This window comes from Nuphar pumila, chromosome 14, assembly GCF_984573655.1.
Source record: "Nuphar pumila chromosome 14, dmNupPumi1.hap1.1, whole genome shotgun sequence".
Taxonomy (NCBI): domain Eukaryota; kingdom Viridiplantae; phylum Streptophyta; class Magnoliopsida; order Nymphaeales; family Nymphaeaceae; genus Nuphar; species Nuphar pumila.
Window position 1 is genome coordinate 35,411,205 of NC_143262.1, and position 14,401 is coordinate 35,425,605.

General features: G+C 40.4%; 1 protein-coding gene across 2 annotated transcripts in view; it reads left to right on the forward strand.

Annotated features, from left to right (window-relative positions):
• Window positions 1-1,503: 1,503 nt before the first annotated feature.
• LOC149816752 (uncharacterized) overlaps window positions 1,504-14,401 on the forward strand; it is a 50,766-nt gene continuing 37,868 nt past the window's right edge. For both annotated transcript variants that reach the window (XM_089987529.1, XM_089987531.1), the window contains exon 1: window positions 1,504-1,777. In XM_089987529.1, the coding sequence (XP_089843655.1) occupies window positions 1,523-1,777 (255 nt within the window). In that variant the 5' untranslated portion in view covers window positions 1,504-1,522. The remainder of the gene's footprint in view (window positions 1,778-14,401) is intronic.

The following is a 14,401-nucleotide window of genomic DNA, read 5'->3' on the forward strand; positions in this document are numbered from 1 at the left end:
ATGAGGCTGAGGTGACTTCTCCACATGTTGAAAAGTCAAAGGTCACATCTACTAATCTGGAGGAGGAGGAGGAACCTGATACATGACACATCGAGAGTCAATAAGTGAGGCCCACATAAGGAGCATGAACTAAGAGGGAACAACATGAGGCACCCCCCGCTTTAGAGGCTGCTTAGATCTTTCATGAAATTAATTAAATAATTAATTAGTTAGAGTCTCAATTGTTTAAGAGTTTTAATTAATATAAGAGTCCCGATAGAGATTGACCTCTAGGAACCTCTCTCTTATTAAGTTTTTTGTTCTTTATAGGATTCTTTGTGAAGTCACAATTAGTTTAGGATTAGACTCTAGGTCTCTACTCTATAAATAAAAGGCTAAATAACCCAATTGAATTATAGAATAAAGTTGGTTTTTTTCCTCTAAATGTCCCAACCCCCATTGATGACTCTCTCTGTACTGCCTCTCTCGTCTCTCATATATTTTCCTCTCCCGTCGCTAAGCTCACGTGTGGATCTGACCCGTGAATCTGGTTGTCCACCTCTGCTAAGTGCCCAAACCCTTCTCGTATCTCCGAAGTGTAGCAAAGTGCCTCCTTACTTGTGAAACTAATGTTGGTACCCTATCAGCTGTGGTTCTGTTGATCAGCCATTCTCTCAGCTTTGTTTCACATATTTATACACTCCTTGGACCTCTATCAATCCCTTATTATCACTACTTGTCTTTCCTAAAATTGTCCAAGCCCCCTAGGCTAAGACCGCAACCGAAGGAGCATTGCAGTCATGTTTTATGAGTTTTGTTTTTTCTAATCTCCTGAATATACCCTGGCCATACCTGAACGTGTAGACTCTTTTAAGACCTTTCTAGACTTGTTATACAATCCCTAAAACTGATCTCAGTCTTAGTTAAGATCCTACTCATGTCCAAGACCCGAAACACCAAAATTGTACCTTGCCAACTCGGCAGAACACATAGTTTTGATCGTTTGACCTCGCCTCTCCAATGCTCCAATCTGACCCCGAGCACTTGTACCAGACTTAAATACATGTCCTTAGATTGTCCCAAAATCTCGAGATCAAATCCTTTCTTATCTTGACTGAAACTCGTGCCTTAATTAACTGACAAACTTTTAGGCTGATATACATCATTAGGCTAAATGAGAATCAGAGGTCCAGAATTAGTGTTAGCATTGTAAATTTTCATGAGTAATCCCTCCTTTGCAGTAAAGAAGATTCATGCCGAGTGTTGAATTCAACTTTCTTTAACTTGAAAGGTTTAAACGGAGCGACCTAGCAAGGAGAGGCCTTGTAAGATAATGGGAGTATACTTAAAGCAACTAACACTGGTCAACAAAGAGCAAGACGAGCTTACCTCATTCGGCTCTTACAGGCCCTACGGTTGGCCATAATGGCACTAGCCGCACCACTAAAGCGTCTGAGTTGATGATTTTTCACTATTTCGGGATTTCCTTCTCTGTCATTCTTCTTGCTGGCAGAGAGAGAGAGAGAGAGAGAAGAGAGAGAGAATGTTGGCATCCACAACCCTAACGCCGATCACCCCACTGCGTAGATGGAAGAGGTTTCGTCTCTCAGCTCGCCCTATGACTCGCCACCTTCGTCTCCTCCCCTCCTCTTCTCTCTCTCCCCCTCCTCACGCCTCCTCTTCTTCTTCTGTCTGTGGACCCAATTTCGCCTCTTCAGTGGGGACGCCGACGCCATCCCTCATGCAATGGAACCTCAATCAACGTCACATACTGGCCCTTAATGTCATTGCTTGTGTGGTTTGTCTTCTTCTGGCTTTTCTTCTTTGGTGGTTCTTCTGTTTACTTGCATTCAATTTCATCTCTTTTGGTGATTTTTTTTTGCTTAATTCCCTGCATTTCATGCTTTTGCTTCATACCCATCTTGTGAAATGCAGCTTTTTGCCCATTCTTTTGTATGTTTGTATTGTATGGTTTCGTCGTTTTTCACTTGTTAGAATAAAGGAAATTTTGTCTACGGACGATTCTTCATAGTGAGAAATGTTATTTCCTCGAGCATGAACACGTATGCATAGATGCACAGGCATTGGCATGCCAAGTATTGCTTGTTTAGTGGATGGAACATGGAAAATAGATACCATATGTATCTCAGAAACTGAGATAAGCTGGGAAATTGCATTGTTTAGCATAATGCAAGCTATCAACTTGTGCAACGTTAAGGTGCTCGGGCTGTCGGCATGGAGATGCAGGTTTGAGTCCTTATGGCGGCCGCTGCTTGCAGAAGGTTAGGGGCGACCCATGTAACTGGGGGAAGACCTCATGGTGATGAGCTAGCTTTGGAACGTGAGATGGAGAGCTTGAGAATTGTTCAAAAGATATAATGGATAACTGGATAAAGATTAGAACATTAAATTATCTTCCTGGCCTCTGTAATGGTTTTGGTCTTGATAGTTGAACGGTTTTGAGTGTGTGGTTGCTAATGCTCCATTCTCTCATTCATCCGTGAAAAGAGATAAACCAATATTCATTTTGAAGAAGTTTTTTGCAAAATATTCAAACACTTGGTAATTACCCTTAATTTTTTGCAGAGTTTTTATGCCTGCTTCAAATGCTCACATTGATTGTATGTTAAGTTTCATTTTGAACATGGATGATGGAAAGTTCTGCATTTGAGGGCCTTCTAGGTTATTTTTGTGTTGCATAAGATCCTTTTCTACTCTCCTTCTGAAACACTAGCAGGGAACTGTGAGCAATAAAGTGCCTCATCTATGGAATGGCTTGTTGTCCTTTTTCAACCTGCCACAAGCACATACAATTTTCTCCAAGTAACCTATGTTCAGTTGTGCACCTGCACAATGAATTTCTTGTTTATAGGTTATAGTAGGAATCAATTTTTATGTTTGTTTTTCTCTGGCCTATTTTGGGGCAACCTGGGGAATGTGTAACAAGAAAATGAAACTAAATGATGAGATGCTAAAGGAATAGGAAAATCCTAGGAAAACGGAAGTGGGAAAAGGAAAAGAAAATGAACTCTTAAAAAGAAAATATTAAAAAATAGACTAAATATAAAGGAAGGAGCCATAGAAATAGAAGACCGAACCAACAACTGACGAATCTGTCTTCTGCATCTTCTCTAGCAGTTGAGCATGAGTTGCTTACTGAGGACTGGATGATGTAGCTGCAACTAGTGAACACACCTTGTAATAACCAGAAAAAAATTTAAATCAATCCGGACCCTGGTCGGATCCGGATCTGACCCGGATTCGAGCCCCTTTAAGAGGAGGGCTATCGGTAGGCCGTAAGGGCCTACCGAGCGGCGCCCGCTCCCCCTTTTACTGCTTATAAATGAAGCAGGGGGGAAGGGGGGAAAGCATCGAATGCTTTCCCCTCCCCGACGCCTCTCTTCCCCCTCTTGGCTCCCCCGATTTCCCCCTTTCTCTGGCCTCCCCCTCCTTCTCGCCGTCACTGCCACCTGTCGTCGCCGACACCTTCTGTCCGCCTCCGTTCGGCGCCGTCTGCCTCCGCCGGCGACCTCCAGGTGAGTCCCCCTCTCCTTCATCTTCCTGTTTCCCGCATAAGAGGGGGGAGCAAACCACTCCGCCTGCGGCCTCAGCAAGAGGGGGTGGTGGCTTCCGGCAGGGGGGTTTCGCCCCCCTGCCTTGCGATTTCCGGCAGGGGGTTTCGCCCCCTGCCTTTTGGTGTCTTTTGGCAAGGGGTTTCGCCCCCTGCCTTGAGATTTCTGGCAGGGGGCAAGCCCCCTGCCTTGTGCTTTCCGGCGGGGGGCGAGCCCCCTGCCTTGTGTTTTCTGGCAGGGGGCAACCCCCCCTGACTTGTGCTTTCCGGCAGGGGGCGAGCCCCCTGCCTTATGTTTCTAGCAGGGGGCAAGCCCCCCTGCCTTGTGTTTCTGGTAAGGGGCAAGCCCCCCTGCCTTGTGTTTTCCGGCAGGAGGGCGACCCCTCTGCCTTGTGTTTCCCGGTAGGGGGCGAGCCCCTTGCCCTCTTATGTTTTCCGGCAAGGGGGTGAGCCCCCTGCCTTCTTGCGTTTTTCGCCAGGGGGCGACCCCCTGCCTTCTTGGGTTTTCTGGCAAGGGGTTTCACCCCCCTGCCTTGTATCTTTCGGCAGGGGGCGAGCCCTCTGCCTTCTAATGTGCTTCGATAGGGGGTTTTGCCCCCTGCCTTGTATTTCGGCAGGGGGTTTCGCCCCCTGCCTTGTGTTTTCCAGCAGGGGGCGAGCCCCCCTGCCTTAGGCTTTCCGGCAGGGGGCGAGCCTGTTAAAAATAAAATTGTATTCAAATACCTGATAAGGGTATTTTTGTCTTTTATCATATAGTACAGTCCACTAAGGACTGAAATATAATTTAGCATTGTAATAAATAAACTGCCATACAGTTCAAGCACAACAGTCATATCTATGACTGTTGGGCAGCAGTCCAACTAGACGTTGGACTGCCACCCAACAGTCATAATAATGACTGTTGGAACAGTCATAATAATGACTGTTGGAAGGCAGTCCAAAGAGCTGGACTGCCTCTCATGTGTTGGAGTGAGGCTCTATAAATAGAGCCTCACTCCCTTGTTATTCTTCAATGCTTTAAGAAGCATTTGAGGGTTTTCTCTAGAGTTTTCCCCATCTTATAGGCTTGTATGCCTCTTGTGCTGTTTTGGTATTTTTATCTCTCTTGAGATTGTATTTGGTCCATTAGTGACCAAGTGAGTTTATTAAAGCTCTTTGTTGGCATTGTGTTTGTTTCACTATTGTTCCATTGTACCTTGTTTCATTACATGGTATCAGAGCTAGGCTCTTGAAAGAAGGAGAATCTCGTGAAGGAAGTGTTCTTCGATCATTGATCATTCCCTATCTCCTTTATTTTAAACTCTAAGTATTCATTATGGGAGAAAGAGAGTCTGCCACCGTAATCACCTACAAACTCAATGAAAACAACTACTTGATGTGGGCGACGGCTATGGAGAATCATATCAAGGGAAAAAAATTGTGGGGTTTTGTTAGTGGTTCTACTAGTGAACCACAACTCAAATTGACTAGAAGAGAAGGAAATCAAGTCAAAGCCTTGTCCGAAGAAGAAAAAGAAAAAGCCTTAGAAGAATTACAAAATAAATTGGAAGATTGGGAGGCAAGCAATGCACAAATACTCTCATGGTTTATGAATACCATGGAGTTCAAGATCGCCACCAATATCATCAAATTCAAGAAGGCATGTGACGCATGGAGCTTTTTAAGAAGTACCTTTATCCAAAAGGATATGGCTAGACTTTATTATCTCCAAGACAAGGTACGTAATTCAAAACAAGAAGATAACAGTGTAAAAGATTTTTACGGTATTTTATCTCCTATTTGGGATGAATTAGCCATGTTGGAACCAAAATGAGAAGGTTCGGCTATTGATATGAGAAGGACCCAAATCGAAAGAGAAAATCTTTTCTCCTTTCTTTATGGCCTTCGACCGGAATTTGAGCAAGTAAGATCTTCCTTACTTCATAGAATCACTTCTCCTTCTATAAGTGAGGCCCTTGCTCAAATTTGTCAAGAAGAGACAAGACTTGGAATGCACAAGTCTAATGATGAGGTCCTTGCCATGGCAAGGCCCGAAAATTTTGTGAAAACATATAAACCACCTCACTTTGAGAAGAAGTTCAATGGGGAAGGACATAATGGAGGAGGATACAAGGGCGGATACAAAGGAAAAATTATTTGTCATCATCGTAAGGAACCCGGACATATAAGACCGGAATGTCCCAAAATTAAAAAGATGGCCGCCTCAAGTGTAGAACCTCAAGAATAAAAAAAAGGGCAGCTTCAATGAATTAAATCTTGCTCAAATAGCAGAAGCCGTCTCACAACTTCTTAAGGCTGCACCTTCTACTTCCGGAGCTGCCATTTCTTCCTCGTCTTCTCCAGGTAAGACCTCTTGGATTCTAGACTCAGGTGCTTCTTTCCACATGACTCATAATGAATCTCTATTATCTGATTGCACTAAATCATATTTCTCATGTGTGTCAACTGCCGATGGTACCTCTTTAAAAGTCAAAAGCTTAGGAAACCTTGATGATATTTCAAAAAAATTCTTTGTTCCAAAAGTGAGAGTCATTCCCAAACTGAATTTAAATCTTTTTTCGGTCTCTCAAATTGCTGACTATGGTTGTAAAGTATTCTTCTCATCTAAGGCGTGTTGGGTGCAGGATCTCTAGTCAGGGAAGCTGATTGGGCAAGGCCATAGACGAGGAGACCTTTACTACATGGATTTCTTGTGTTTACCAAAATACTCGTTTTGTAATCATGTCAAAGACATTAATATAGATCTTTGGCATAAAAGATTAGGACACCCAAGTATATCTAAATTATCTCTTTTTCCATTTTTGGAAAAATTTTGTAAAGATAAAAATTTTGTATGTGAAGATTGTATACTTGAAAAAATGCAAATGATACATTTTGAGTCTAGAACCTCTGTGACACATAAAATTTTTGAATTAGTGCATTCGGATGTGTGGGGTCCTGCCCCTGTTATGTCAAAAGGTGGTTATTCGTACTATGTTACATTTATAGATGATTTTAGTAGCCATACTTGGATTTACTTTCTAAAACTCAAATCCGAAGTTTTTTTATGTTTTAAAAACTTTCATAATCTAGTTAAAAATCAATTTAAAACAAATATTAAAGTCTTCCGCTCCGACTCTGGGGGAGAGTTTCTTTCAAATGAATTTCAATTATATCTAAAAAATCATGGAATTGTGCATCAAAAATCATGCCCTAGGACACCTCAACAAAATGGGATTTCTGAAAGAAAACATCGTCATATCATTGAAACTACTAGAACCCTACTTATTTCAAAAGAAATTCCAAAGCAATTTTGGGCTGAAGCTGCCCTAACCGCAGTCTATCTAATAAATAGAATGCCTTCTCAAACTTTGGAAAACAAGTCTCCTATTGAAAAACTCTTTAAAATTTTTCCTGATTTAAAAAGGCTAAGGGTATTTGGTTGTAAATACTTCGTGCTTCTTGAAAAATATAGCAAACTCTCTCCTAAAGCCATAAAATGTGTCTTTCTTGGTTATGCAGATAATAAAAAAGGATATCGATGTTATGATAAAACAAATGATAAACTCTATGTTTCTAGAAATGTTACCTTTCTAGAAAATGACAGTGGATTTGATTTTGAAGTTCCTAAGGAAGAATTCGAGTATGCTTTCTTATTTGATTTGTTACCCAATAAAGGTATTAGTAATGATATTAAAACCTTCGAGTCTATTAATGACTCAAGTAGTGAACCATCTCAAGATCTTCTTCAATACTCTAGACGAAATACTGGGGAGCATCCATGTGCCCTTGACAGATATAATCAATTAACAAATACTGAAAAAACTAGGGTTAGAAGGTCAGAACGAACACATAGGCCTCCAAGTAGGTTTGTCTCATATGAATCCTTCTTACCAAACTACAAGGCATGTCTTCTAGCTATTTATTCCTATCATGAACCATCCAACTATAATGAGGCCAAAAATATAAACGAATGGGTTGAAGCCATGAAAATTGAATTAGATGCATTACACAAGGCTCACACTTGGACAATAGGGTGTAGATGGGTGTAGATGGGTGTTTAAAATTAAAACAAAAAGTGACGGGTCTCTTGAGAGATATAAAGCAAGACTTGTTGCAAAAGGATATTCTCAAGAATATGGTATAGATTATGAAGAAACCTTTGCCCCAGTAGCTCGTATGACTACAGTTAGAACTCTAGTTGCTATAGCATCCATTCGAAAATGGCCGATATACCAGTTAGATGTTAAAAATGCATTCTTGAACGAAAACTTAAATGAAGAAGTATATATGGATCCTCCCCCTGGTCTGTCTATTGAAAAATGTATGGTTCTTCGTCTTCAAAAAGCCATATACGGGCTTAAACAAGCCCCTAAAGCATGGTATGATCGGTTCAGTGGTACGATATTAAAACTTGGTTTTAAATCTTGTTACACTGATACTGCTCTTTTTGTGAGATCTACAAGTACCTCATTGACCATTCTTCTTTTGTATGTTGATGATATGATCATCACAGGGAATGATCAAAAGGAAATTAAAGATATTAAAATTTTACTTAAAAAGTCTTTTGATATGACTGATCTTGGTTTTTTGAGATACTTTTTAGGAATTGAAGTAGCCTACTCACCAAGAAGATATATTTTATCTCAAATCAAGTTTGCAGTTGATATTGTTGAGCGTTCAGGAATCACAAACACAAAATATGCTGATACTCCTGAAGTAATAAATGCAAAAATGCGAGCTGAAGATGGAGTATTATTAGATGATCTAACCCCTTATCGACAACTTATTGGATCGTTGATGTACCTGTCCATAGATATTGCGCATGCTGTACATTCTGCAAGTCAATTTCAACATGCGCCCACAACCGTCCACATGAGTGTAGTATTAAGAATAGTTCGATATATCAAGAAAACTATATCTAAAGGACTATTCTTATCCTCTTCCTCATCTTTAAGTCTTATTTCTTACACTGATTCTGACTGGGGAGGAGATCCCAATAACCGTCACTTAACTACTGACTTTTGTGTGTTTTTAGGTGATTCTCTTATTTCTTGGCGATGCAAAAAACAACATAAAGTGTCTTTATCCTCTACGGAAGCTGAGTACAGGGCAATGGCTACCACAACCACTGAAGTTGTGTGGATGAGAGCACTTCTTTCCGATATGGGTGTTGATGTCTCAGAACCTTCAGAGCTATGCTGTGATAATAAAAGTGCCTGTGCCATATATATAGCCAGCAATCACACATTTCATGAACGAACAAAACACATTGAGATGGATTGTCACTATGTTTGCGAAGAATATTTGAAGGGGACCATTACGTTGCCATATGTCCAGTCCGAATTTCAGATTGCAGACTTCTTTACCAAAGCTCTTCCACTACCTCAATTTTTGTATCTTCTTAGCAAACTTTCGGTGATTTCCCGATAAGTTTGAGGAGGACTGTTAAAAATAAAATTGTATTCAAATACCCGATAAGGGTATTTTTTGTCTTTTATCATATAGTACAGTTCACTGAGGACTGAAATGTAATTTAGCATTGTAATAAATAAACTGCCATACAGTTCAAGCACAACAATCAAAATATGACTGTTGGGCAGCAGTCCAACTAGACGTTGGACTGCCACCCAACAGTCATAATAATGACTGTTGGAAGGCAGTCCAAAGAGCTGGACTGCCTCCCATGTGGGAGTGAGGCTCTATAAATAGAGCCTCACTCCCTTGTTATTCTTCAATGCTTTAAGAAGCATTTGAGGGTTTTCTCTAGAGTTTTTCCCATCTTATAGGCTTGTATGCCTCTTGTGCTGTTTTGTTATTTTTATCTCTCTTGAGATTATATTTGGTCCATTAGTGACCAAGTGAGTTTATTAAAGCCCTTTGTTGGCATTGTGTTTGTTTCACTATTGTTCCATTGTACCTTGTTTCATTACAGAGCCCCCCTGCCTTCTTGTGTTTTCCGACAGGGGGCGAGCCCCTGCCTTCCTATGTCTTCCCGGCAGGGGGCTCCCCCTGCCTTCTTAGGTGTTGCGGCAGGGGGTTTCGCCCCCCTGCCTTGCGTTTTCTGGCAAGGGGGCGAGGCCCCTGCCTTCCTGTGCTCCTCGGCAGGGGGCTTTACCCCCCTGCCTTGTGCTTTCCAGCAGGGGGCGAACCTCCCTTTGTTCTCCTATTTGCTTCCCGTCAGGGGGAGGGGTCTGCCCCCTGCCCTGTTTCCTGTTGAGGTGGGCTTGGCAGGGAACCTCTACTCCCTCCCCTGCCTTGCTGCCTCTGTCCTTCTTGTGCAGGGAGCTGAGCTCCTTGCCTCCCCTAGTTTTTGGGGTCTGGTACCACTCTAGGTCTTACCGGACCCGTTCCTTGTGGTATTATGACGTATTGACCTTTTTAGCTTTGCAGGTTGCACCACGGAGCCTCCTTGTGCTACGTGGTTCGAGACAGTGATCACTTACGCTCGAAAGCGTATAAACCCTCACACCCCTTCTAGGTAGGGGTTTGCGTAAAAAGGAACATGAACAATGAACTGCCAAAAACAAAGGACTTAACTAATAAATTAAAATATTTACAGATAGTATATATGTACGCCCTTTCTTGCACTTTACTTATCATTGTCGTCGCGCTATATGTGCCAAGGCTTTCCTTTTAGTGTATCTTTCTTTACTGTCTTTTACTTTCAGGATGCGGTTTCGCGATCGTGGTCCCGTTTCCCTTCTGTGCTTTACTTTTTATTGTCGTTGTGCTATATGTGCCAAGGCTTCTCTTTTTGCACTTTCCTTTCTTGTCTTTTACTTCCAGGACGCAGTTTCGCGATCCTGGTCCCTGTTGATTTCATTTGTTATTGTTTCTGCTATTTTATACATATATATGTCACTCTTCTTTTTATTGTCGTAGTCTCAACCCTGTCGTGGATTGGTAGGGATCGACAACAGAGCTTAGCATAGTACAAGTATCAACATTCGAACTCTACAGTGAGTTACGAAATGAGATACTGGTTTTCCTAACTCGAGACAAGAGCCTCGTTGCACGAAGGGTTGTTGTTTCCTGAGTTTGGGCAAACGTTTGGTTTTTGGTACTATTGCGACGATAATATAGTTAGCACGGTGCAATGAGTACTACGAGGCAGACTAGGCCTCGATCGTGCAATGATACTGATTGAGAATACACCTAAAGGGTCTCAGGCGCCTGCACAGGCAAGATGCTCGTTTGTGTTAAAATATGTATATATATACATATACTTATATATATACGAATGTATATATATATATAAGTATATATATACATATATGTATATATATACAATTTTCCCTTTTATTGAAATACCTGATAGGGGTATTCTTGTAAAACCACAATGTAACTTTTTTCTTTTTTCCTTTTTCTCTTTTTCTTTTTCCTTTTTTTCTTTTTTATTTTCCCCTTTTTGTAAGACCACAAGGGCCCCACACTTGTAGTCGTTGGGGCCCCAACGGTCAGATTTATGACCGTTGGGGCTCCCAACGACTACATGGGAGCCCCTTGTGGTCCCTTTAGTCTGCCTCCTCTATAAATAGAGGAGATATTCTCCTCTTGTAAGCATGGGGTTTTCACCCTTCTCTTTCTTTCTTCAATAAATCCAACTTATGACTTTAAGTCATTTTCTACTTTTGAGAGTTTTGTGTGTGCACTTTTAGTGTTTGTGTTCTTGGCTCTTGAGGTCACTCTTAAAAAGTGTTTTTTACTCCATTGGTGCTTCCGCCTCTTTTCATTACATGGTATCAGAGCTCGGTTGGTGATTGGGCTTCTCTTTATTATCTTGGAACGTGTGCCTCTCAAATTTTAAGAAAGGAAGGATTTGGTGCCGATGGAACGTGATTCTAAAGTGGAGCTTTCTTTTAAGCTAAATGAGTCCAACTATTTCATGTGGGCCTCCGCGATGGAAAATCATCTAAGAGGTAAAAAACTTTGGGGTTTTGTTATGGGAACTACTCCCGAACCCTCTCTTGTTCTCACTAAAATCGAAAATGAGGTTGAAAAAGCTTTAGATGGCGATGAGCGCATCAAAGCTATCAATGACCATCAATCCAAAGTTGAGGATTGGGAAAGTAACCATGCCAAAATTTTGGCATGGTTTATGAACAATGTTGACCTTAAAAATTGTGCTAATATTGCCAAATTTAGAAGGGCCAATGAGGCATGGTTTTTCCTTAAGGGTATGTATACCCAAAAGGATCTTGCTCGACAATTTTTTTGTCAAGAAAAAATTTGTTCCACCAAACAAATGGATATGAGTGTCAGGGACTATTTTAGCTCTCTAACCCCTCTTTGGGATGAACTTGCTCTTCTTGAGCCTAAATGGGTGGCTCCGGAAGATATTGAATTAAGAAGGGAACAAATTGAAAATGAGCACTTCTTTTAATTTCTTCATGGTCTTCGCCCGGAATTTGAACAAGTTAGGGCATCTCTTCTCCATAGAAGCAAAGCCCTACCTATTGAAGACGCCCTCGCCGAAATATGCCAAGAGGAAACTCAACTTGGCTTAGGCATTAAGAATGATGAAGTTTTGGCCGTTACTAGGCCCGGATCAAATGTCAAAGCCTATAGACCTCCTCACTTTAACAAAAATAGTAATGGGCCTAGAAAGGGAATAATATGCCATTATTGTAATGAACCTGGACACATTAGACCGGTTTGTCCCAAACTTAAAGGAAAAGTAGCCGCGGTTGGAGAAAATTCTCCAAAGAAGGAAGAAGAAAGTGCCAAAGAGGGAGATATCAAAGAGACTCTTAATCATATCTCCGAAGTTCTCCAACATCTTCTCAAGACTTCTTCCTCAACATCCGGAGCCGCCATCGCCTATTCTTCATCACCTCTAGGTATGTGGATACTAGACTCCGGTGCTTCTTTTCATATGACATCTCATAAAAACTCTATTTCAAATGTTTTTTCCGAACCCATATCCTCTTATGTTTCAACGGCCGATGGAACAACATTGAAAATTGAAAGTATTGGAACACTTGATTTTAAAAATTCTCAAAATTTTTTCGTTCTTAAAGTAAGAATCGTTCCAAAAACTAATTTAAATCTTTTTTCCGTTTCTCAAATCACCGATCATGGATGTCAAGTCTCTTTCTCACCTAAAGATTGCACCGTGCAGGATCTCCAGTCAGGGAAGCTGATTGGGCAAGGCCATAGAAGGGGTGATCTCTATTTTATGGACTTTTTGACTCTTCCATCTAAGTCATCTTGCAATCTTGTAAAAGACAAAAGTGTTGGAATTTGGCATGAGAGACTTGGTCATCCAAATTTTGTAAAAATGTCTTTTTTTCCGTTTTTGAACAATACTTGTAAAGACAATCACATGACTTGTAAAAATTGCATTTTTGGGAAATCTAAAGCTACTCCATTTCCTCAAAGAAGTTACTTTACCACTCGGCCATTTGAACTTGTTCATTCCGATGTGTGGGGACCTTCCCCTATTTTGTCTAAAGGAGGATTTTCATATTATGTGGTCTTTATTGATGACTTCACTCGATTCACATGGATTTACTTCCTAAGTCGCAAATCCGAAGTTTTCTCCTTCTTTAAAGAATTCCATGCAATGGTTAAAAATCAATTTTTGGGGAATCTATCTATTCTTAGGTCTGATTCGGGAGGCGAATATATGTCCAATGATTTTCAAAGCTATTTAAAAGAAAATGGAATTTGTCATCAACGTTCTTGTCCCAACACTCCGCAACAAAATGGTCTTGCGGAAAGAAAGCATAGACACATAATAGAAACTACAAGAACGTTATTAATTTAAAAAAATATCCCAAAATCCTTTTGGGCCGAAGCGGTTCTAACCTCAACGTATCTTATCAATAGAACCCCTTCATCCTCTTTGAAAAATCTTTCTCCATTTGAAAAACTTTACAATATGTCTCCCGATTATAAAAGACTAAGGATTTTTTGATGTAAATGCTTTGTTCTAACTCATAAAAATGATAAACTTTCTCCTAGGGCTATTGAATGTATTTTCTTGGGATATGGCGAAAAACAAAAAGGTTATAGATGTTTTGACATACTCAAAAACAAACTTTATATCTAAAAAAATGTCACATTCTTAGAAGAAGAAAATGGTTTTTCGCACCAACCAAATGAAAATATTGATTATTCTTTTTTATTTGACTTATTGCCTCAAGAAAACATCATAGATGATCATATTGATCCTAGTAAACCCCTTGGTGAAGATCATTTTGAACATCCAAATGATGATCAAAACTTAGAAGAAAATGTTTCAAGACAAATAGAAGTCTACTCTAGAAGGAATGAAAGAAATCCTCCTTGTGCCCTTGAAAAATTCTCTCAAAGTGAGTCAATGGAAGAGACCTCTCAAAGAAAATCAAATCGGATTTCCAAAATACCCAATAGATTTGTTTCTTATGATTCTTTTTCTCCTAACTTTCGAGCATGCCTACTTTCTCTTCACTTCTTTCATGAACCATCTTATTACAATGATGCTAAACAATATGCTCATTGGAATGAAGCTATGAAACTTGAACTTAATGCTCTTAAAAGGGCGCAAACTTGAGAAATCATTGATCCTTACAATGGCAAGAAACCCATTGGATGTAGATGGGTTTTTAAAGTAAAAACTAAAAGTGATGGTTCATTGGAAAGATATAAGGCTAGGTTGGTAGCCAAAGGATATGCCCAAGAGTATGGGGTAGATTATGATGAAACTTTTGCCCCAGTTGCTCGAATGACTAGTGTTTGAGCTCTTATTTCGAGCTCTTATTGCTATAGCCTCTGTTAAAAAATGGCCAATCTTTCAACTTGATGTCAAAAATGCCTTTTTGAATGGTAATTTAAATGAAGAAGTTTATATGGAACCGCCTCTAGGTATGAATTTAAATGGAAAAA